Genomic DNA, 21176 nt, shown 5'->3' with positions numbered 1-21176 from the left:
ATTTATTATTCATGTGCCACTCATTCAAAAAGCTAATGTCTTATGAAAACTATTAATAACCTGTTCAAAAAGATCAGAGATAAAAGTTGGTATTTAGTTACCTATAAATCTTACTAAATACTAATTTACCTGGTCCTAGAACAGGTTTGTTTAGTTTCTTGTCTATGTCTTCAAAGGAATAAATTGATTACTGTAAGAATAGATAGAGAGTTGGTCTTCAAACTCTTCAGAGAGCCACAAAATATGGCATTTAATGATGGAGGGCTTTCCTGACAGAGAGAGAGAGACATCCGCTCCTAGCCATGTCTCGTATACATCATTGAGGATGACATCAAGAGACAAGGGTGACAAAATGATCACTGGACCAAGAAACTGCTCTTATCTCTACTGCTGATGACAGACTGACTGTCCACTATGATCAACAGTGATGCTGGAAAGTTTACTGTCCAGCTTTGCAGAGATTCGGTAGACCAGACCGTCAAAATTCCTGCTTCACAAAGCAGTTTGTTGGATGTTTTGGGCCGATAAGGCTGAAGACTAATCGCCCCAACGATGGAGAGAATCCGGTGACTGTCCAAGAAGTCAGATCTCCCTGTCCTGTCCACACATGGAAGTTGCCTACCAACACTTTCTTTCCATTAGATAGAGTTTCCTTCTTGGGTCTCTGATGGGATTAAAGACTAGATAACCACAATGTTACTAGAAGCTTTAGTTTAAAAATTAAAAATACTCTGGGCGTGGTGGCACATGCCTTTAATCCCAACACTCGAGAGACAGAGACAGGCAGATCACTGTGAGTTCACTTGGTCTATAAAGTGAGTCCAGGACAGCTAAGGCTACACAGAGAGGTGCTGTCTCAAAAAAACAAAACAACAACAAAAAAAGAATTAAAAACACATTTATAGATTGATTATTACAATTTCTAATAAAAAAATTTAAACAATAAAAAAAACCTCTCTTTGATAAGATAGTGAAATACTTTCTCCGAGGTTAACAAATATAAAAAGATTGGGTTATATATTTGATACTTGATGATTCTGTATATTTGTATATATGGTTCTTAATTTTTTTTAAGAAAAGGGGCATGTGTGGGAAGGATTGTAAGCTTTGTCCCAGGTAAAAGCAGTCTTGGCAGGCTTTGTCCCTTGGAAACACCACAGATACATTGTGATAGACTGGATGGAGCCATCCTGGGTCTGAAATTCACGGGGGACTCTGGCTTTGCTATTGTGTTTCTAATCAAACATCGATGCTGGGAGGGATCCTGACCCAGACTGACCATTGCACACCCAAGAGAGACGCAGGTGGAGGAGAGAGGAGATAGCTACAGTTTTTGGAGCAGGATCGCATGTGGATTTGGAGAGACAGCTTACAGGCCAGACCAGCCTGCAGGCCAGAGACACCTGGGGATCCATCCCGTGGATCAGATACCGGAAGGTTTATTCTTGTTTCCCTTTAACCTTCTTTCCCTCTTGTAAATGACAGTTGGGTTGTATAATAAAGTCTAATTGTTAAGAAACAGAGCCAACATTGCTCTACACCTTAAGCTGCTGACTAGGTCAGCAGAGGTAGGCTTCTGCCTGATTCCGTTCACGCTACTGAGGGGATTCTGACCAGCTGTGTTGGGGGCGGCTGTTTAATCTTCTGTCCTGACCACTCGGGGCAGTCCAGCCTCTTCCCAAGTGTGTGGGAGACCCCGGTGGACCATGGGGACTGGCCAGGCCAGGTTTTAACTGCACAATTGTGCACGCACAGACTGCTGTCGGGTAGATAGGTTCCCGCCTGGACCTGTTCGGACAGCAGGACTATGGTGGGGCTGTCCCACTGAGTTGTGGTCACAGTTTAGACCCCATCCAGACTCCTCAGGGTTGTCCATTCTCACCCAAGAGCATGGGAGACCCCGCTGGGCTGTGGGTACTAGCTGGGCCAGGCTTTATCTGCCCAATTGTCCAGCCCCGGACCGCTGTGGCCCATAGTCAGGTTCCTGCCTGGACCAGGCTAGATAGCAGACCAGTCTAGATAGTACACCTTTGGTGGTTCGGTCCCACTGAGTTGTGGCCATGGTTCAGAACCCCCTCCAGACCCCTCAGGGCTGTCTAGCTTCTCCCAAGAGTGTGGGAGACCCTGCTGGGTTGTGGGGACTGGCCAGACTGGGCTTTATCTGCCCAATTGTCCGGGCCTGGTCCACCGTGTCTTGAATGATTTAAAAAAAAAAAAAAGGTCTCAGTATTTTAGACAACGAATTCCCTGACACAGCGAGCATATTTCCTGTCAACCAGGCTAGGAAATTATGCTCTACCAGTTGCCTTCCCTCCGTAGTAACAGTTTTGTTGCCCATACTGGAAGCAGTGCCACTGGCTTTAGGAAATGAGCATTTAAAGTAGAACAGACTCCTGTGTTTAGAGCAGTGGTCCCTCTCAGGAGGGAAGGGATGCCCCCAACTGGCCTGAAGTTACTCAAGTGCTGCTACAAACACAGGTGTCAAGCCCCCACCCTCACACAATGACCTCAACATCTTCTCTTCAGTTCATGGATCCCTTGAGTAGCCCTGACTCTGGTTTAAACATTGTCTCCTGAGTCCCTTCCACAGAGACTGCAGTCCTGCTGCGTTGAGACCCACTTAGAGCTGGTATAAGGGCCTGTAATGTGGAGTTTATCCTGGAGTCCTGCCCTTCTTAGCACAGGGCATGGACACACATTTCACTCTGGAAGGCTTCAGAAATTCAGAAGACTGGTCTTTGCCTGTCTGCCTTTACTGCCATGTGGTGGTATCAAAGTGACAGAATTAGACAAAGAGTGTGAAATGAGCTGTCGTACCTGTAAATCATCACCCTGGGAAGTCTTGTAGCCTCCTTCCTAAGGTGGCCAAAGGTGTTACAGCTAAGTCAGAAATGCACTGGCAGCTGCTTGCTTCTTTCCTTAGCTCTTTCTTCTCCATCCTTCTCTCTCTCTCTGTCCTAAGCTGCAGTGAGTCTTGGAACCTCAGGCAAGCCCCTACTTTTTCTCACTGAATGAGGTGCAGCCCCTTCCACTGTTGTAACAAGCAGAAACACCTCAGCATTGCCAAATACCTCCTAGACGGAAAACCACCTCTGTCCAACCTAGATGAGAACCATGCTTTATAGATAGATTGCAGGGGTAATAATAAAAAGAGGGCCCATTTGATGAAGTTGGTTTGAATATTAATAGAATGATATTTTCTAGAACCTGGTCCCTAAGTCCTTCTGTGGCCCTCCTCTCTTCTGCTGTGCCCTTTTGCGGCCTTCTTTCTCACTGTTCTCAACTGAGAAAAGGGCCCTGCTTATGCTGTCAGTCACCTCAGTCACCTCTCATTGTTCTGAACCCATAGTTTATATCTGGTTGATTTGATTTATATCTGATTATGTCTTAAGAGGCTGGACTACATATTTTTTTTGCTTGTTTGTTGTTGCTGTTGTTGTTGTTGTTTTGGTTTTGGTTTGGTTTTTCAAGACAGGGTTTCTCTGTGTAGCCCTGGTTGTCCTGGAACTCACTCTGTAGACCAGGTTGGCCTTGACCTCAGAGATCTGCCTGCCTCTGCCTCCTTATTGCTGGGATTAAAGACATGTGCTGTCACCGCCCTGCTTAGCAATAGGGTTTATTAGAATGACTTGCAAGCCGTAGTCCAGCTAATTCAACAATGGCTATCTATGAACAGAAAGTCCAAGATTGCAGTAGTTGCTCAATCCATGAAGCTGGATGTCTCAGCTGGTCTTGAATAGATGCTGAATCCCAAAGATGTAGGCTCCCATGCCAGTGAAGGAGAGAACAAGCAGGCAAAGAGCAACAGCTTCCTCCTTCTATGTCCTTACATAGAATTCCAGCAGAAGATGTGGCCCAGATTACATCTGGATTAAACATCTGGATTAGAAGTAGATCTTGCCTCTTCAAATTAAGCAGAAATCCCTAACAGGTGTGCCATCCATTTCTGGGTTTTAGTTAGTTCCAGATGTGGTTAAGTTGGCAAACAAGAACAGCTGTCAGAACAAGGATGTCTCTCACACACAGCAGTGCCTCTCAGTTTGCAAAGCTCCTGTCATACTGCTGCCTTGATTGATCCTCACTAGAGTTCTTCATGGTAGAAAGGACAGAGATGAACATCTTACCTGAAGGTGAACCCAGCTACAAAAAACTGGGGGGAGGAGTGTAATATACCTTTTCCTGCAGAGCTCTCTGAGACAGTGATCCAGAAAGACCAGCAACCCAGTGAAGAGAAAACCCAGAGGACAGTTTATCTCTGAAGGAGGTGCTTGCTAGTTTAAGAATTTGGACAAGGTAAACATATGAGGCCTGGCTTCCAAATCAGTTTGCAGCCGCAATTTGACACCTTGAACACATCTCTTCCTTCACATGATTTAAGTCTTATTTATGAGCCTGTAAGGGTAGAGACTGTCACCTTTTCAGTAGAATTGTTGAGCAAACTGTACACAACTAGAATGTAAGTAAGTCATTGAATCCAGTCTCTTCCCTAAAACAGAGGTACCCTGCAGTTAATTACAGTCTTAACCACCACCACGGAATCCAAATAATTTTTCCCATATAGCTTTACCCCTGTGAAAGTAAGAAGTGTCCTATCCACGTCTGGACCCAAGTGCCAGCACAGTGCCTGATGCTAGCCACCTATCCAACTTTACTCCTTCAGGCTACATGTGACTTTGTTTCCAGTGACTTCTCTGCTTCAGGTCCAGAGCTAGTGTTCACATTGCACGCCACGTTCACTTTCGACACCCAGGCTGCACAGCCGTACTTTCCTCCATCTTTACTCATTTCCGTCTCCACTATCTCAGCACCCTCTAAGAATATTTCCGGGCCCTAGCACCCTTCTTAAATTGTGACACCCAAAACTAATCACCCCATACATACATAAAATATACTGTGACTTGAATTTCTGTTCTACAGTTGTCTTGTTCTATGCTTTTTTAAAAGTGGTCATTAGTTATTGTCTGTTCATACTCAGACCTTAGGTAATAAGGAACGCCACTAAGCAAGTACAGTGGCCCACTCTTAGGAGCTCAGCACCTGGGAGGCAGGAGCAGGAAGATCATGAGTTTGAGGCTAGCCTAAGCTACTTACAAAGCCCTTGACTTAAACATATAAATAATAAACACATTGAGACTAGAGAGATGGCTCAGCAGCTGTGTTTCCAGAGGACCCAAGCTCATTTCCAGAGTCCACGTGGTTGCTCACAGCCATCTGTAACTCCAGTTCCAGGAGATGCAACGCCCTCTTCTAGCCTGCCCAGGCACCAGGCAATCATGTGCCAGACATACATGCAGGCAAAACACCCTTACACATTTTTTAAAATCATATATATGTATATATGTATATATATATATATACACAAATAATACACAATAGCAATAAACAATAGTCCCACTAACTGTGAAGTGTGAGCGTTTCCCCTGAGTCTGAAGGGGTTCTGTCCCACTGTCTCGCTGCCGCTGGGGATAGACGTACTCTGGGCTTTGTTCTTTTGCTGGTGGCTTGGTTTTCCATGGAGAGCTTTTATAATTTCTTCCTTGTCTTTGATGTCCTTAAACATTATAATCTGTGTGTATATGGATGCATGTGTGCACTTATCTCTTTGCCTAACTGTGTTTGTGCTCTGGTCTGAGCTCTTACATCACTCTGGAAGTCTACATAATTCTGTCATGATTTATCCAAATATTTTATCTCTATTTTTCTTTCTTTCCAAGATGCCTTTTAGAGAGAAATCGATGTTTCAGCTCTTGCTTTCTCTCTCTAGGCTCATTTCCTTTCCTTGTCTTTGTCAGTTCTTTGACCCTACCTGCGTGTTTTGTTTCGTTGTTTTTCTACTCACTACTCAGACTGCTGAGCCTCCTGAACTCTGTGAAAAGTTGGTTAAAAGTTGGTTGGTTCCTGTTCCTTGTTGCTTCTCCCCACTTACTGCTTTAAGTAACTTTCCTTCTCTCCAAAGGCATTTCTCATGTCCATTGCTTTTGAAAGGTCTGCTTCTCATGGCCAAAGTCACTGCTCTGTTTCTTTTTAAGTCTTTCTTTCATGCTTGCATTCCTCAGAGATGTGACTCCCCCTGAGAGGTCATCATTTGTCCTGGGACATTCGGTTGCCATAGCGAGTCATAACTACTTATGTGCAGCTGTGTTTAGCAGGAGCTTGGTTAGGGAGGAGGTAGCTGAGAGGGGCTGCCCTGAGAGGCGGTAGACCCAACCTTCATTTTCCATGTCTGTCCTTTTCTGTGTGGCTTGTGGACTTCCTGAGTCTCTGTCCTTCCAGCAGAAGATTAACTGAGATTCTGGACATGTGTCATATATCAAAAGCTGTATCAGGGCAAATGGTTACTAAAAAGTGACTGGAAGACAGTAACCCCTACCAAAAGGGCAGCATTCTTGCAGAAGTAGGTGGATAATGATACTGTGCCCCTGCTGTTTCTCGGCATTTTGCTCAGTAAACACTTGTTGATGAGGTAAAGCAGATAAGTTGAGTCTTGGAAGGCAAGCCCAATTTTGACTGCAGGTAGATGGAGGGTTATTTCGGGAAGGAAGATAATAGGTGTGAAGGCACAGAGATCTGAGTGTCAGTTCATGGCTGTCCACGTGTTTGCCAGTCTCTCAAGGAGGCTTCCTAAGTAAACTGACTTTGGGGTTAGCCCCTGGCTTGTTTTAACAAACTCCAAGTTCTTTGGACTTTGGCAGTACCTCTTGCTGGTCAAGTGGATGTTTCTGTGCTGACACCCAGAGCCAGAGAGGCCTTGGCCTGTCTGCTGTAGGTGTTGGTAACCTCCCTCTTCATCCGTAAGTTCCTTTGTGGGCTCACCATTTACCCTAAGCCTGCTAGGTACCTTATGTACCCTAAGCTCTGTGCTGCTTCTGAGCTTGGCTCGTCGTATCACATTACAAGCTGCTTCTTTAAACAGGACAGGTTTCTTCTCATTAAACTGCTTCTTCGGTGCCGACATCCCTTATCCTGTATTCCCAACATCTTGACGTGATTGATTTGAGGCCTGTTGGGCATAAATTCTTGTTTGTATGTTTTGTGTGTGGGAAAGGGGGCTCGTGTGACATAGCATGTATGTGGAGATCCGAGGACAACCTGCCAGATTCAGTTCTCACCTTCCACTGGCATCGCCAGGTTGACGGTCAGCTCCTTTACCTGCTGACCCCCTCAAGGCCTCACCCGTGGGGTTTTTTTTTAAGATTTATTTATTTTATTTTATTGCATATGAATGCTTTATCTGCAGAAGAGGGTATCAGATCACATTACAGATGGTCGTGAGCCACCATGTGGTTGCTGGGAATTGAACTCGGGACCTCTGGAAGAGCAGGTGGTGCTCCTAACCACTGAGCCATCTCTCCAGCCCCACCCATGGGTTTTTTAATAAAGCCATTGCTTTCATTGAACAGATGAGGGAGGAAGCCAGAATCAGGGTAAGAGTGATAACCAGGGAGTCCTGCATAAAGCAAGGGTGGGCCAGAGTCTTTCTCTTCCCTGCTCCTTCTCATAATTCTGCTAAGCTTATTATTAAAGGATTGAGTTAAAAGACCTCCCGAAAGGTTCTCTAGCTACCTGCTTACTGAAACCAGAAAAGACAGTAGCACCATGTGAAAGACAGGAAGTGGGGAAGGAAACTGAAAGGCACTTTCTCACAGTGATATTTACACATAGGCCAACATCTTCAGGAAATGAAAAAAATAACCTTTGCTATTGTAATAACCATAGCTGATTCTGTTTCTGTCCTTGAAGTGATGATAATGACTTACTTTAAAAACAGCTGTAGCCGGGCATGGTGGTGCACGCCTTTAATCCCAGCACTCGAGAGGCAGAGACAGGCGGATCACTGTGAGTTCAAGACCAGCCTGATCTACAAAGGGAGTCCAGGACAGCCAGTGCTACACAGAGAAACCCTGTCTTGAAAAACAACAAAATAAACAAACAAAACAACAACAACAACAAAACCAGCTGTAAAGTGAACAAAATCTACCAAAGGTACTAAAGCAAATAGACAGCCTAGGACTCTGATTCCTCAGAAGAAATACCATGATAAGCCTCACCGTGGCTGGAGCCAGCTGCCTCTGTTTGCTTTTCTGTATTAGGGGGAAAGGTGGAACCTACGCTAAAGGGATCACAGACAGCAGATCTTGGACTTAGCTACGCAATTAGACTTAGTGAGAGCTTGAGGAGAAGGAAACAAGTCTGCGCAGAGACAGCTGAGATTTGGGTAAGGCTTCCTCGAGCTGTGGCCTCGCGGCTGCCTGTACATTAAAATGCTCCAAGAAGCTGAGCTCTGGCTGCCCTCTGCAAGCTGAGCAGGACGGGTGCTGCCAGGGTGCTGCCGGCGGCCATGCAGTGCTGCAGGATATGGAGCGGTCACTTCAGCCTGAGTGAGGAGACCCGTTGTGGTTTGAATGTGAAACGTCTCTCACAGGCCAGTGTGTTGGAATCTGTGGTCCCCAGCTGACAGTCTGACCTGAGGGGCTTGTGGAAACTTTAGGAGGGGGAGCCTTAACAGGGGGAGTGGGTCACTGGAGGTGGGCCTTGAGGTTTTATCCCTGGTCCCACTTCCTGTCTGTCTTCCGCTTCTTGACTGCTGACACAGTGTGACCAGGCACCTAATACTTCTTCCTGCCACACTTTCCTGCCATAAAAGACTTTCTTCCTTTGCTTGTTCACTTACCTGGCAGGGTCTTACTCTGCAGAACAAGCTGACCTTGAGCTCACATAGATCCACCTACCACTGCCTCCCAAGTACTGGTATTAAAGGTATGTGCCACCATAGCTGGATGATCCCTTCCTAGACGCTTAGCCGAAACAAACTATTGGGTTATTTTCCTCAGGTATTTTGTCACAGCAACAAGACAAATAACCAACGTGAAAAAGTAGCACTCAGAAGTGGAGCCATTGCCGCGATAGACCTGACCATATTGCTTGTAGGCCTTAGGAACTGGTTTGTGGGAGGAAGAAAGCCCCAGAGTATTACAAACTGAACTCGATGGTGGAGCCCAGAAGACCAAAAACTGAAAGAAGTGCAGGCCTGCACCATCGCTCCGTCCATAAAGTGCCCGCAAGCATAAGGACCTAAGTTAGTCAGACCTCTGGCACCCAGGTAAAAGGCAGGCTTGGCAGCATGCATCTGTAACCCCATTGCAGGGGTTGAGAAGGAGGCAAGATAGATCCCTGTAGCTCATTGACCAATCATCTTAGCCAAGTGAGTTCCAGGTTCTCTGAGGACTTTGTCTCAAAACTAAGATGGCCTGCCTCACTACGGTTTCAGAGAGGAACAAAGATCTGCTGGATCAATACCTAGAGAAGCGTTTCCCTGGCCTTAGCTTTGAAAGACGGGACAACTGTGATCCAGGAAGATCAGGCTACGTCTTCAGCTGGAGGTACAAGGTAGGGTGGTGAAAGAACATGGAAGGCTCACACAAGGCGGCCCAGCCCACTGAAGCCAGGCCGTGTGTGGCAGGATCAGATTCTTTACAGGAAGGCCCTAAGAGGCCTGTCTCAAAAGCTAAAGTGGAGGGTGATTGGAGAAGACACCCAGTATCAACTTCTGATCTATGTACATGTGCACATACATGCATGCACACACACATGAACACAAGCACACACACACACACACACACACACACACACACACACACACACACACACACACACACCTGAAAAACTTGTTGGGCTTGATGGTTCGTGTTATGAACCTGCTCTTAGACCTGAGGAGCAGGGACAGGAGGATCAGGATCTCGAGCTCATTCTCAGCTTCACACAGAGTTTGAGGCCGGCTTAAAATCAAGAGAAAACAAAACCAGATTGTGCCTTAGCCATGGGCAGGAGGAAAGGTCACTTTGGAAAAGATGTCAGAGTGATACATTGCATGCTTCAAAAATGAAGGAGGGAGCCATGAACCAAGGAGGATGGGTACCATGTAGGGGCGGGAAAGGGAGGGCCTAATTCTTCAGCGGAGCCTCCAGAAGGAAGTGCAACACTTCCACCGTCTTAATTTAACCTACTGAGATCTTTGTTGAAAATTGATCCATGTTGGACTTCTGGCCTACTGTTACCGTACAAAATTATGAGATAATACATTTTTATTTCTGTAAGCCACTACGTTTGTGATGGTTCGTTATAGTAGTAACGATAAAAAAATATAGAGTAGAAAGTGTTCTTAATAAAAAGCTCCAAAATGTATAAAATATAAGTAAAAAACTGAAGACAGAGAGAAACCTATCTACCTGTAAGTCATTTAGAGATTTGTAAGTCCTTTCTCTCAGCAGTTGGTGAATGTTTAGAGAAGGTAGTAAGGACATAGAAGTCCTGCGCCTGTACCCACCTCCACCTAACTGACAGTGTGGAGAATACATGTCCCTTCTTGTGACCATGGTATGTTCATCAAAATGGCCTACATACTGGCCCGTAGAAGTCTCTGTACAGATAAAACAATTGCATTCATACCAGGAAACACAAAAGTCATACTAAAAGCACATGTTCTGACCACAGTGGAATTAAGTAAATAGCAACAGAGTGAGAAAACACTATAGATTTTGAAGGAAAACAAATTTAATTAGCACACTTTTAAATGTTCCACAGCTAAAAAAGAAAACTTCATAAGGAAAAATAGCAAATGCTCTTAACGAGCTAAAAACAAAACCAGAAGTCAAAACCTTGGTTTGCAGCTGACATACTTAACAGGAAATGTAGATCTTTAATGCCTTTGAAAATGTATTTTCCACATTCAGAGGGTGTTCATCTCTCCAGCTAGGACAAGCCCTTCATGTCCTTCACACACCCATCGTCGCAATAATAACATTTCAGCGCATCTACTTGCCGAAAGATCCGTCTATCCCTGTGCCCTCAGCCTTCTTTCATTCTTCATAGGAGCTCACTGTGTGGCTCAGGCAGGCCTCACCCCTGTGAGCTCCCTGAGTGCTGGCATTGCAGGTGTGCCACTGCACCGGGCTGTAGAACTATAAAAGCCTTCTAAAGACAAGGCCTGCCCCTCCTTCTAATTCTTGGTTTCCAGCTTCTAGCACAATGTGTGACTTTCAGTGAGTTTTCTGCCAAATTAAGGAAATGTGAAGACTGGGTCTTCATGGAAACCCATGGGAATAGGCAAGAGTCACCTTGTGTTACAGTTAAGGAAATGGAGGCCATGATCACTTAATAGGTTAAAAAAAAAAAAAAAGTCAGGTTCCCCATGTTCCTGCAGTTTTCTTTCAGCTCTGAATTTTGACAGCGGTATCCCATAAGAAAGCTGTATCTCCTAATAGAAACACAAATTCTACCCTAGTGTCCAGGTGTACACACAGGCCCTTGCTCTCACAACCAGCCAGGACCTTCTCAGTCTAGCAGCCTTCTCCTAGGAGCCTACAGGAAGTCATCTTCATTGACCCTGCACTGTCAGTGGAAACCTGGGTCCAGATCCTGAGGCAGTTCTGACCTAGACCTGACAGTGGAACCAGTAGTCACTGTGGAACCAGCACCACAGCCTGGTCCCCAGTTGTTGGCCAACTTTGTGGCTCTTACAGGTTGGTAGGTCTCAAGCCAAGGACAAAGGGTTAACAAAAGTGTCTATTACCACAATGCAGGCACTGTCCCCAGCCCCTCTCAGCTTCACCAGTAACTGTTACAGAGTCATCCCAGCTGGTACTCTGCCCCAACCCTAGGCTCTTCATCCCAGGGGTTTGGCTGCCCTTTCCCCAGCTGCTCTTTCCTATATAATCTCAGCCATTTGACTACTGGTCCTCTTGGCTCCCAGCTCTTCCCCCTTCCCCATCCCCGTCTCCTCACATGGCCCAGTTCAGTTTGCTAGTCATGTTCACTCTGGACTCTTCCCGATGCCTCGATCTCTGCCTGTGCTCTCCCTTATACCTATAATAAAAACGTCAAACCCTTAGGAGCAGTGGTGTCCTCCTTTTCTTTCTTTTTCTTTCTTTCTGTCTTTCTTCCCCCCCCTCCCCCCCCCCCCCCCGCCCCTCAGTCAAGAGGAAACTCAGGAGCTTGAGGTTGCCAGTCTCAGGCCTAAGCAGCAGATCTCAGCCACCCACACTGTTGGGGCCCTGTGCTGTTAGCTTCTTGTTTCTCTATTTTCTACCTAGGTTTCAGTTTTTCACTTGGGTTTGTTTCCCCTTTGTCTCTGGTTCAGCTTCCTTTTCCTGTTTGGTTTTAAGTAGAGTCTAAAATTGCAGCTGTCTGCTGAGGGTTTGTGGTCCTCTGATTCACATAACCTGGTGGGGTGCAGGACTCGCCTCCTCGGTGTTCCTGTGCAGCCTTCATTCAGCCATGGCCCCAGGGTGAGTACTGGGACAGGATGGGATATAGGGGCGTGAAGGAAGCAAGCAACCCAGGTTCTTACTGTGGAAGGCGCTATCGAGGTCATCTTTGGTCCTCTTGGGTACCAGTCAGTGATGGAAACATCTCAGACCATAGGGCAAGGAACTTGTCAAAATTCTAGGGCAATTAATGACTTCAGGCAAGAAAGTTTACTCAGAACTGACCACCCACCTTGGAGGGTAGAGCGGATTCTGAACACTGAGAGGAGTATTTTTGACTCAGAGGGACTGGTGATGGGTCTAGGCTTTTTGCAGTACGGCCGGAGGGGGCTTGTATGCTGTGCCTCTGGAGCAAGATGAGACCTGAGTTTCTTTTACACTAGGAACTCCATGCACTATGACCTGTGGAGAGACTTGCCCACCTTTGGCTGCTAGTCCCATAGACAATGTTGAGCATTGTTGAGTACCATGGTTATCTGCAAACCATGTTGTATTCTGAGTGTTCTTCCAAAAAGTGAGATGATTTGGACATGAGTCCCCTTCCCTGTAACTACATGAAAGGTTGTAAAAGGACCAGCTTTTATCCTCCAAGACTTGGGACATTTATTTGAATCGTTTATAGTCTTGTGCCCTCACATAAAGTAATAACCCCACTTAATTTGTTTGCAAAATGCTACTTTGCCAACTGTCTTTTGCCTTTCTTGGATGGGTGAGGAAGGTATGACAGCTTCTACCTGTGGCTGAGGATGCCAAGGTTCCTAAAGCCCATAGGACTTACCCAGGGCCCACCTGCCTGAGGCGGGGACCAGACCTGGAGCTTACTCAGAGTGCCTCATCTGGGCTCTTGAGACACATTTTACAGTGAGCTACTAGAGTGATTGAGACAGTGAGTACAGCCTGTGAGGTCTCCTGGGCAGCCAATGAGCACGGCTGCCCTCCTGTTCATTCTATGCTGAGCAGCTGCAGCTTAGCTAGGCCTGGGAAACACTGCTCTGTTGCTTGAGTTTTGGTGACTTTATTCTTGCTCCTTTGCAGCCAGTTTTCTTTCATTTTAGTTTTTCTGTAGCTTCAAGAGATTTGTGCTTGGAGCTGTGAAAAGAATGTTTTCCATTCAGAGGTACGATACTTTCAGTTGTAAGTTATATTGCAAACACTGAGGAAGCCTACTCTTGGTTGCTGGTGGTAGAAAATAGCACCCAAAGGAAATGAGGAGGAGGCACTGAGAGGCCTCTTAACCCTCTTAACCCTTAACCTTGGAGAAGTTGTAACTGGCAAGCATCCTGGGGACAGTGACTGCTGCTCCAGGGCAGCAGAACTTTTGGCTTTGACCTTTCCACTTGAACCAGAATAGCTGCTCTGTGCTCTTTATGCACCCCTTGACTTGTGCTGAGGAGAAGCACTTTGTATCATATTATTTGCATGACAGATTTTGAAGTCCTGGTCTATCTCTGGAGACCGAGTTGGGCAAGACTTGTCTGCAGTGAGTTAGTAGCTAGGTTTTCTGTCTCCTTCCTCATCAATTTTGTGTGCACTTGTCCGAGCAAACAGGCTCATGGCCTGACACTGGTGACTGTCCATCTGAGATATGATAGCATCCAGAGTCCCCACTTACTCTGGCAACCAAGGTAGGGCTACAGAGGATTTCTTGTCACTAAGGCCACTTTTGGACCAGGAAATCTTTTCTGAGCACCTAGTCAGAGACAAGGAGCTGGATTTTCTTGCACCCTTGTCGGCACACAGGATTCTGTCTCACAGAAGTCCTGATGAGAACAAATATATGGAGGAAGCTCCTCCCACCCCCAGCAACTGAGTCTCTGAAATAGATTGATGATGGAGTGATATGAAAATGGCATAAAGAAAGCCAGGCACGGTGGCGCACGCCTGTAATCCCAGCACATAGGAGGCAGAGACAGGCAGATTGATGTGAGTTCGAGGCCAGCCTGATGTACAAAGCGAGTCCAGGACAACCAAGGCTACTCAGAGAAACCCTGTCTCAACCCTTCCCGCCCTAATCACAATATCCAGAGAAATACAAAGATTATATGTTCTTTCCATGAAGACAGTGCATCTAGAAAAGGGAACGGCCCTCATCTGAGTAAGTAACTGGATGGGTGTATCTTCCATTGTCTTCCGTGGCACTGTGGCATGTCCCTGTAGGGATTACAGGGAGGGCTGTCATGACAATTGGATTCCTTCTAAGGTAGTCACTGTCAATGGACAAACAAGAGAATTAGGGAAGCTCCTCTTAAACATCTGCTGGTCCCTGAAGGTAGACATTGTCCACACACCAGGGTTGCAGACTAGGGGACAGCATTCCTAGGCTCCTTCACAAACATTATTCACAAATACATTTCTATTTCATTGAGAAATAAACCAACAGAAGGATAAAGGACTAGATCGTAAGCACAGCTGGTGACGGTGGATCTAAGCCTGGAATGTGGGCCTCCTGAATGCTGTGCTGACCTCCAGCCTCCGACCTGTGGAGGAATAAGAGCTGAGAAAGAGCGAGGAGTCACGCTGTATAAGACAGTGCAACACAGTCAATGTATAGGAAAATGTGATGGCACATTTCCACAATCCCAGCACTTGGAAGGCTGAGGCAAGAAGGTTTCTGTGAGTTTGAGACCAACCTGATCCACAGAGTAAGCAATTTACTGAAATCTTGTCTCAAAAAACAAAACAAGCAAAACCCTAAGAACAGAAAAATGTAGACAGGCAAGATGAGCGTCAGTGTTTGAAAAGCTGGCGCTGTCGGAGGAAAGTGGCCTCTTAGAGCACTCTGAAGCGTAGGGAGAGTTTCTCTCAAAGGGGCTCTAGCAGGTGTCAGTCAGCCTGGGCTGCGGTCGCTGCTAGAGAGACAGTTTTACTAGGAGCAAGGGAAGGGCAGGCACCAGTTAAGAAACCACCAAAGAGAGCTAGAGTGCCTGGAGCAGTGGGGAGAGAATGGTGGGGGCCATCACCTCAGCAGCCTTTCTAGAAACATCTTCCTTAAAACGTCAGTGGTTACATGAGACAGACACAAAACGTGGCAGAGAGACACAGCAAGTGCTCTGAGGTCAGAGCAATTTGCTACACTGGAGAGCCAGGAAAAGCTTAGGGAGGGCCAAGTCATGTGACAGTGGGGGAAATGGAAGGAAATGAGGGCCAAGAACGTGGTACATGAAGCCAGTCAGTGCACACGCAAAGTTTTATTTACTTATTTATTTATTTATTTATTTATTTATTTATTTATTTAGGTTTTTCGAGACAGGGTTTCTCTGTGTAGCCTCGGCTGTCCTGGACTTGCTTTGTAGACCATGCTGGCCTCCAACTCACAGTGATCCGCCTGCCTCTGCCTCCCGTGTGCTGGGATTAAAGGCGTGCGCCGCCGCCGCCGCCGCCGCCGCCGCCGCCGCCGCCGCCACCACCACCACCACCACCCGGCTGTAAAGTTTGATTTTACTTATCAAGTTATGGGCAGCTTTGGAGGAAAAGACAGCTAACAGGGCTGAGCATGTCCTCACTGGCCACTCTAGGTCATCGTTGGCACTGTGAAAAGAGCCAAGGCAGAAAGTCCTTTTGGGGCGCTGACGCAGCCATCAGGTCAGCGGCAGTGGACTGGTGGTGGAGTAGGGTAAGGTGAAGAGAGGTGGCCAGATGCAACAAGGACCCGAAGGACTTCCTAGGAACCCTGTGGGTGTGAAGGAAGCAGCACGGGTCTGGTATGACAAAGGTGGGAGGTGGTTCCTGGAGAACAAGGCTTGGCACAGGCAGGCTGGAAGAAACTGTGGGCTTTGAACTTTGTGCAGCATACATCCCCAAAAATGTTTCTTGCGTAAGGCTGCCAAGTGAGAATTAACCAATATCACAGTACAGCTACAGGGAACACAATGTGAATGACTAGTTGATTATCTGCCCCTTCCAGTGCGAGCCAGTTTGTTTCCAGTTCCATCCCTAGTTTCCCAACTGCCTTTGTCATGTCTGCAATTCTTTTCTCAAGCTCTATTACCTCCTGACATATTGCATAACTCATTCGGGTTCTGTTTATGATTTATATGTCCTCTCTACTCAAGCTACAATACGAGTTCCAAGACAGCAGGGACGTTGGTCCTTTTGGTTCCCTAGTGTTTCCCCAAAGCCTAAGAGCATCTCTAGGAACCCGCACATTGCATCTCTAGGTTGAATTCTCTTTTTGATCCTCTGTGCTTTGAGATGCTTGGCTGCCATAGCTGCTGCCCAGTGGAGCGTCCTCTAGTGTCAGGCATTGCAGTTACTCTAAGTGGCGAGGAAATAGTGGCCCCTGGCAACAGTGGCTGCCATCAGAGCAGTCTCCACTGCTCTCCAGGATGTGCAGAAATCCTGTGTAGGAAGATGTAAGAAGTCTTGCACATTCTGAGTCGCCCACAGTCTCAAAGAGCACCTGGGATTTCCTTCAGGGTTATCTGTCCCAGAAGCTTATGACCAACCGAGCCTCAAAGATCACATAATAACTCTTCTGGGAGTGATTTCCCCAGGACCTGAAGCCACGTCAGCTAGGAGAGCTTCTGGAATGTTTGCCTTCCTTCATCCACAGTTGTCCAGAGGCCCAAAGGTCCTGGTCACTCAAAGCAGGACATCAGGTTCCCCAGGCACCAAATAGAAAACATGGGAGAACTGGTCAAGCCCAGTGGCTGTTCTGGTAATTGAGTCACTAGGGAGAGAGAAATCCAGCATCTGCCTTTGTGTGAAGTGCTGGGCGACAAGCATTCTACCAGTTAATCTGTGTATATCGCACACAGTTCCCGTGTGAGGTGTTGTCTTCCCTTCCCCCAAGCAAGACAGCACTGTTCAGGTGCTGGTTCCAGATCACATCGGTGTCCCATGCTATGGCTGGGATGAGAACCAGGTGTCTTCCGCCACGTCTCTCCTCTCAGCTGTGGCTCCCCAAAGGGATTTTTACCCCACATGGTACTCAGAGTTTGAGCCAAGTCCTCCTAGTCAGTGTTTACAACCACGGTCATTCCACACTGTCACTATCTCTGCCCTCCTGTAGCAAGTTTTGCACCTCTCTGGCAAGATCTGTCCCCCATCCTAGAGCTGCTTGCGGGGCAAGACAGCTCGATTCTGTCTGTCCCTGTGCCTAACAAACAGTGCAGGTACTTGGATGTTGGTTGAACTGAGCCAGAGGGCTGTGCTAAGGATTGGCGGTGTCAGTTGAGACAAGCTGTTCTCGTTGCCAGGCGACTAACTCCCCCTTAAAGCTGGCCACCACCCAGTCCTTCTTCTAAACTGATCTCCGCCGCTGTCCTGAGGTTGTACTGAAACCCATTCTGCTTAATCAAAGTCACAGCCTAGCAACACAGTTTACTTAAAGCTTATCAGACTTCCTGAATACTTGTGAGGCATAAAGTAGCCTGATGTCCACATGGCCTGTTAGGTGGCTTCTCCAAGCAATAGGCTAAAGTTGGTGCTCTGAGATGGTATAGGAAGAGCTGTGAGTCTGAGAATCAGTTGGTTGGGCTTTTTTTTTTTTTAAGAATCAATCCTCAGGTCCTCAGAGATAAGTGGAGACCACTGTCCACACAGAGTTAAGGATGGCAGCCTTGTAGGATAAAAAGCAAGCATCTGGATTGCCTGTGACCTCCCAGTCTGAGCCTCCAGCTAGTCTAGATGGAAGAAAAATGTCTGGTTAAGAATCAAACCAACCCCCGCCCCCGCCTTAGGGACCTTAGGTTCTACTCAGAGACAATCTGCACCAGGCTAGTGGCTCATGGGTTCACAGAGATGAGGTACAAGGCAGGGTCCAGAGACCCAGCACAGAAATTCCCAGTGAGGCCTGAGGATAGTCCGCCATCCTTGCAGTGACCCTCCAAGACACTCTCTGGTGCACCTGGGATGCTCCACAAAGACAGGACCCGGAAGTCCTGCCCCAGTATGTGTCTCCTTGGGAGCTGAAAGCATTAAGAGGCAATGGGAGCTACACACAGCAGGTGGAAGGCAGCTGCATACCAAGTCCGCCTGACAGCGTAGCACGTGCTGGCTTACCACTTCAGTGAACTGAAGCTTTTCTTGTTCAAGGTGCTCTCAGTTGGATGCTCACATTCGATTCACTTCTTTCTTGCTTCCTCAGCCTCACTTTCATCTCTAACAACTTGAAAGACAGCTCTGCCTAATCATTACCCTGATCACTGGGTTATATGCGCTCATGTGCCTCCATATGTGGCGCAGAATGCTGAGTGAGCTTGGGCTAGGCCTTCCTTTCTCACTTCCTCTAACATTCATTCATACCCATGTTCTCTGGCACACATGTGATTGCCTTTTCATCGTAAAGGAAAAGGGCCTTGCAGAGAGGCGCCAGGCTAGTACTGTCTTACCCCGTGGCGTCTTTGAGGATGAGAAAGGGCACCTCTTGGAGGAGGCAGCTGGAGTAGAATGGTGGGAGTGGAGCAGGGTAGGTGGAGCGTGTGAGAGTGGTGGGGACAGTGAGGGAGGCTGGAAGAAGCATCCAGACAGGCTCCTATCCAGTTACATTTCCCCCACGAACTTTGTACAACTCTGTGACATGGGAATAAATGGAACGATGGCCTCACATCAGTGGTTTTTGAGTGTCTACCAGACTATTGCAGGCTTTGGCACGCAGTCGTCCACCATAGTAGCGTGTGATAGCTTCTCAGAGAGGTCAGAATTCAGCAAAGACCCCTGTTTGCTTTACCCTCAGCCTCTTACCTGAAATCCAGTAAATGAACAGGAGCCCTGATTATCCTGGAGCCACCAAACAGGCTCTTAGGAGGGACTGCCTTGTCCTCAGCTTGATGGCCGTAGCTGCTTTTAGAGATCGCTTTTGGAAGCAAACAAGTTGGTGGGGCTTTATGCACTGCCTCAGAGTCGGGTCCAACTTCTTGACTTGGGTCATGAGTCACCACACCCCCCACCACTCACTAATTCCAGGCTGCCGAGTTGAAGGCAGTGGTTTGTCAGGTGAACATGGAGAGGGAGGAGGAGTCTGGTGGTTTAGATATGTCCTGGCCTCCAGAAACTTACTGTCTCAGGGTACATGAGCTCTAAACAGCTTTTATGAAATAGTACCTGTCAGGGGCTATGAGTGTCAGAAGCACACGGAAGCTTGCAGTGGGGCCAGATGCAGGAACGCACCTCCAGAGGCCCTGAACAGCGTGCGTCTGTTAATCCCTGTCGTGCTGATTTATAGGGGAGAACTCCTCTTGATCATACTCCTCAGGACGGGCGCACGCTCAAGGCAGCATGACTTCCTCAGCAGTTGCCAAATGGGTAGCAATGGACAGTCTTCTCAAGGTAGTGGCCTTTCACCTAAGCTTTGAGTCAGACCTGGACATGGGAAAGAGCACACATCTTCAGCAATAGCCTTCCTAACTGCCTGCGTACAGCGAAGTCATTGTAAAGGCCCAAATGTCGTACGGATGCTCTTTCTACCAAGCACTGTGTCACCACAGACACAGCCTCGCCTTCCTCACTCAAGTGTGCTAGGCAGAGCAGTATCTGTTCCAGGGCATCCATCAAGAAGGGAAATTCTCCACCCTGTCATCCTGGACCTTCCAAGATGGGAACTGAACTGTGGCTTACATCTTTTAGATCAGCTCTTTAGGGGAGCCTGTCCGGAGGCATCGCCCAACAGAGGGACCTGAAATAGACAGCTGTTGGAGTTATCTTTAGCAAAACACTAGGCGGTAGGCTCGGGATGAGATAGTGTATCTCAGAGAAGGATCATCTCACGCCAACTTAAAGCTTTTACACCCCACCCATGGTGGCACATGCCATTAATCCCAGTACTCAGCTGGCAGAGGCAGGTGGATTTCTGGGAGTTCAAGGCCAGCCTGGTCTACATAATGAGTTCCAGACCAGCCAGAGCTATACATCAAGACCCCGTCTCAGAAGAAAGGTAGCTCGTGTCTGAATTCTTTGCAGATTAGTGGGAATTAGTTGTCAGTTCAGCTGCAAAGAGTGTCCTGGGCAGAACAGAATGAGCTGGGCTAGGGAGGCCACAGAAACAGTGCCTGTTAGGAGCCCAGAGTATTTCCACCAGACTAGATGGGGGAGGGGCTCAGCTGGGGACCAGTTGGGAGGATGGAATGTGAAGTGTTCTGAGGGCCTGCCAGGGGCTCACGCTCACGCTGCTGCCTTTCATGCTGATGTGATGAACGTCGTAGTGCCCCAGTCATGAGGGGCTTGAGGAAGAGGACGGAGAGCAATAGCTGAAGGAAGCTGAGCCACGGATAAGCACTTTGTCTGAGGTCATAATAGCTGTAAGTGGCCAAGCTGCCAGTGAGGCGTAAGAGTCAGGACAATCTACCTGTGAAGTTCTTTCTCTGACCTCGTGAGAGGCATAGTGGGACTGCAGAGACTGGGACCCAGAGACAGAAAAGCAGCCAGGAAGCTAGTATGGTGGTGTAGATGAAAAATAGTGAGGGCATATAGGACACCAGCAAGCAAGGAGGGACAGAGAGCAGCAGACTGAGATATGATTAGGAAATCCAACAGCTGGCCTGTTGGCCACAAAAGGCAAGGCGTGAAGATGTAAGTATCTGAAATGACCCCCGCTTGTCAGGCATGGCATTGTTGCTGATGCTTCTTATAGTAAGAAATACTGGGCCAGTTTTCTGTTTGTCCATGTTGAGCTTTGAGCTACCAGTAGTCTGAGATACAGGGTCATGATGAGAGCTTCATTAACCGGGGATCTCTTGAGATACTGGTGATCACCACGAACCCAGGCCATGGTGAGAATCATAAGGAGACTCTTCCTAGGACTATTGGCACCAGATTCTGCAATTATGTCACAGACTCAGGCCCCACCTGAAACTCAAACTAAGCCAGAACCACATAAGGGGACCCGGGGGCTTTGTAATAAGAACCTTTCCAGTTCTTACAATGCACACAGTTCTGAAAGCCGTGGGCATGGAGTGAGAAGAGATCAGAAATAGC

General features: G+C 47.4%; 1 protein-coding gene and 1 long non-coding RNA gene across 8 annotated transcripts in view; one reads left to right on the top strand and one right to left on the bottom strand.

Annotated features, from left to right (window-relative positions):
* Positions 1 to 21176, top strand: part of EVL (Enah/Vasp-like) — a 134814-nt gene that overhangs the window by 72328 nt on the left and 41310 nt on the right. Inside the window, exon 1 of one of the 6 annotated variants that reach the window (XM_084792001.1) lies at positions 12136 to 12284. The exons of 3 other annotated variants lie outside the window; for them this stretch is intronic. In XM_084792001.1, the coding sequence (XP_084648127.1) occupies positions 12274 to 12284 (11 nt within the window). In that variant the 5' untranslated portion in view covers positions 12136 to 12273. Of the gene's footprint in view, positions 1 to 12135; positions 12285 to 20570; positions 20772 to 21176 lie in introns of those variants that run through there. 2 more of the 6 variants (XM_084791999.1, XM_084792003.1) reach the window with 2 other exon arrangements.
* The window catches only part of LOC311603138, a 28379-nt gene continuing 22890 nt past the window's right edge, over positions 15688 to 21176 (bottom strand). For both annotated transcript variants that reach the window (XR_014780960.1, XR_014780961.1), the window contains exon 5: positions 15688 to 19565. This is a non-coding gene — a long non-coding RNA (uncharacterized lncRNA). The remainder of the gene's footprint in view (positions 19566 to 21176) is intronic.

Source organism: Acomys minous (assembly GCF_964271855.1).
Source record: "Acomys minous genome assembly, chromosome: 8".
In the NCBI taxonomy this organism is placed as follows: domain Eukaryota; kingdom Metazoa; phylum Chordata; class Mammalia; order Rodentia; family Muridae; genus Acomys; species Acomys minous.
The sequence above is the reverse complement of the archived record's forward strand: the minus strand, read 5'-3'. Positions and strand labels throughout refer to the sequence as shown.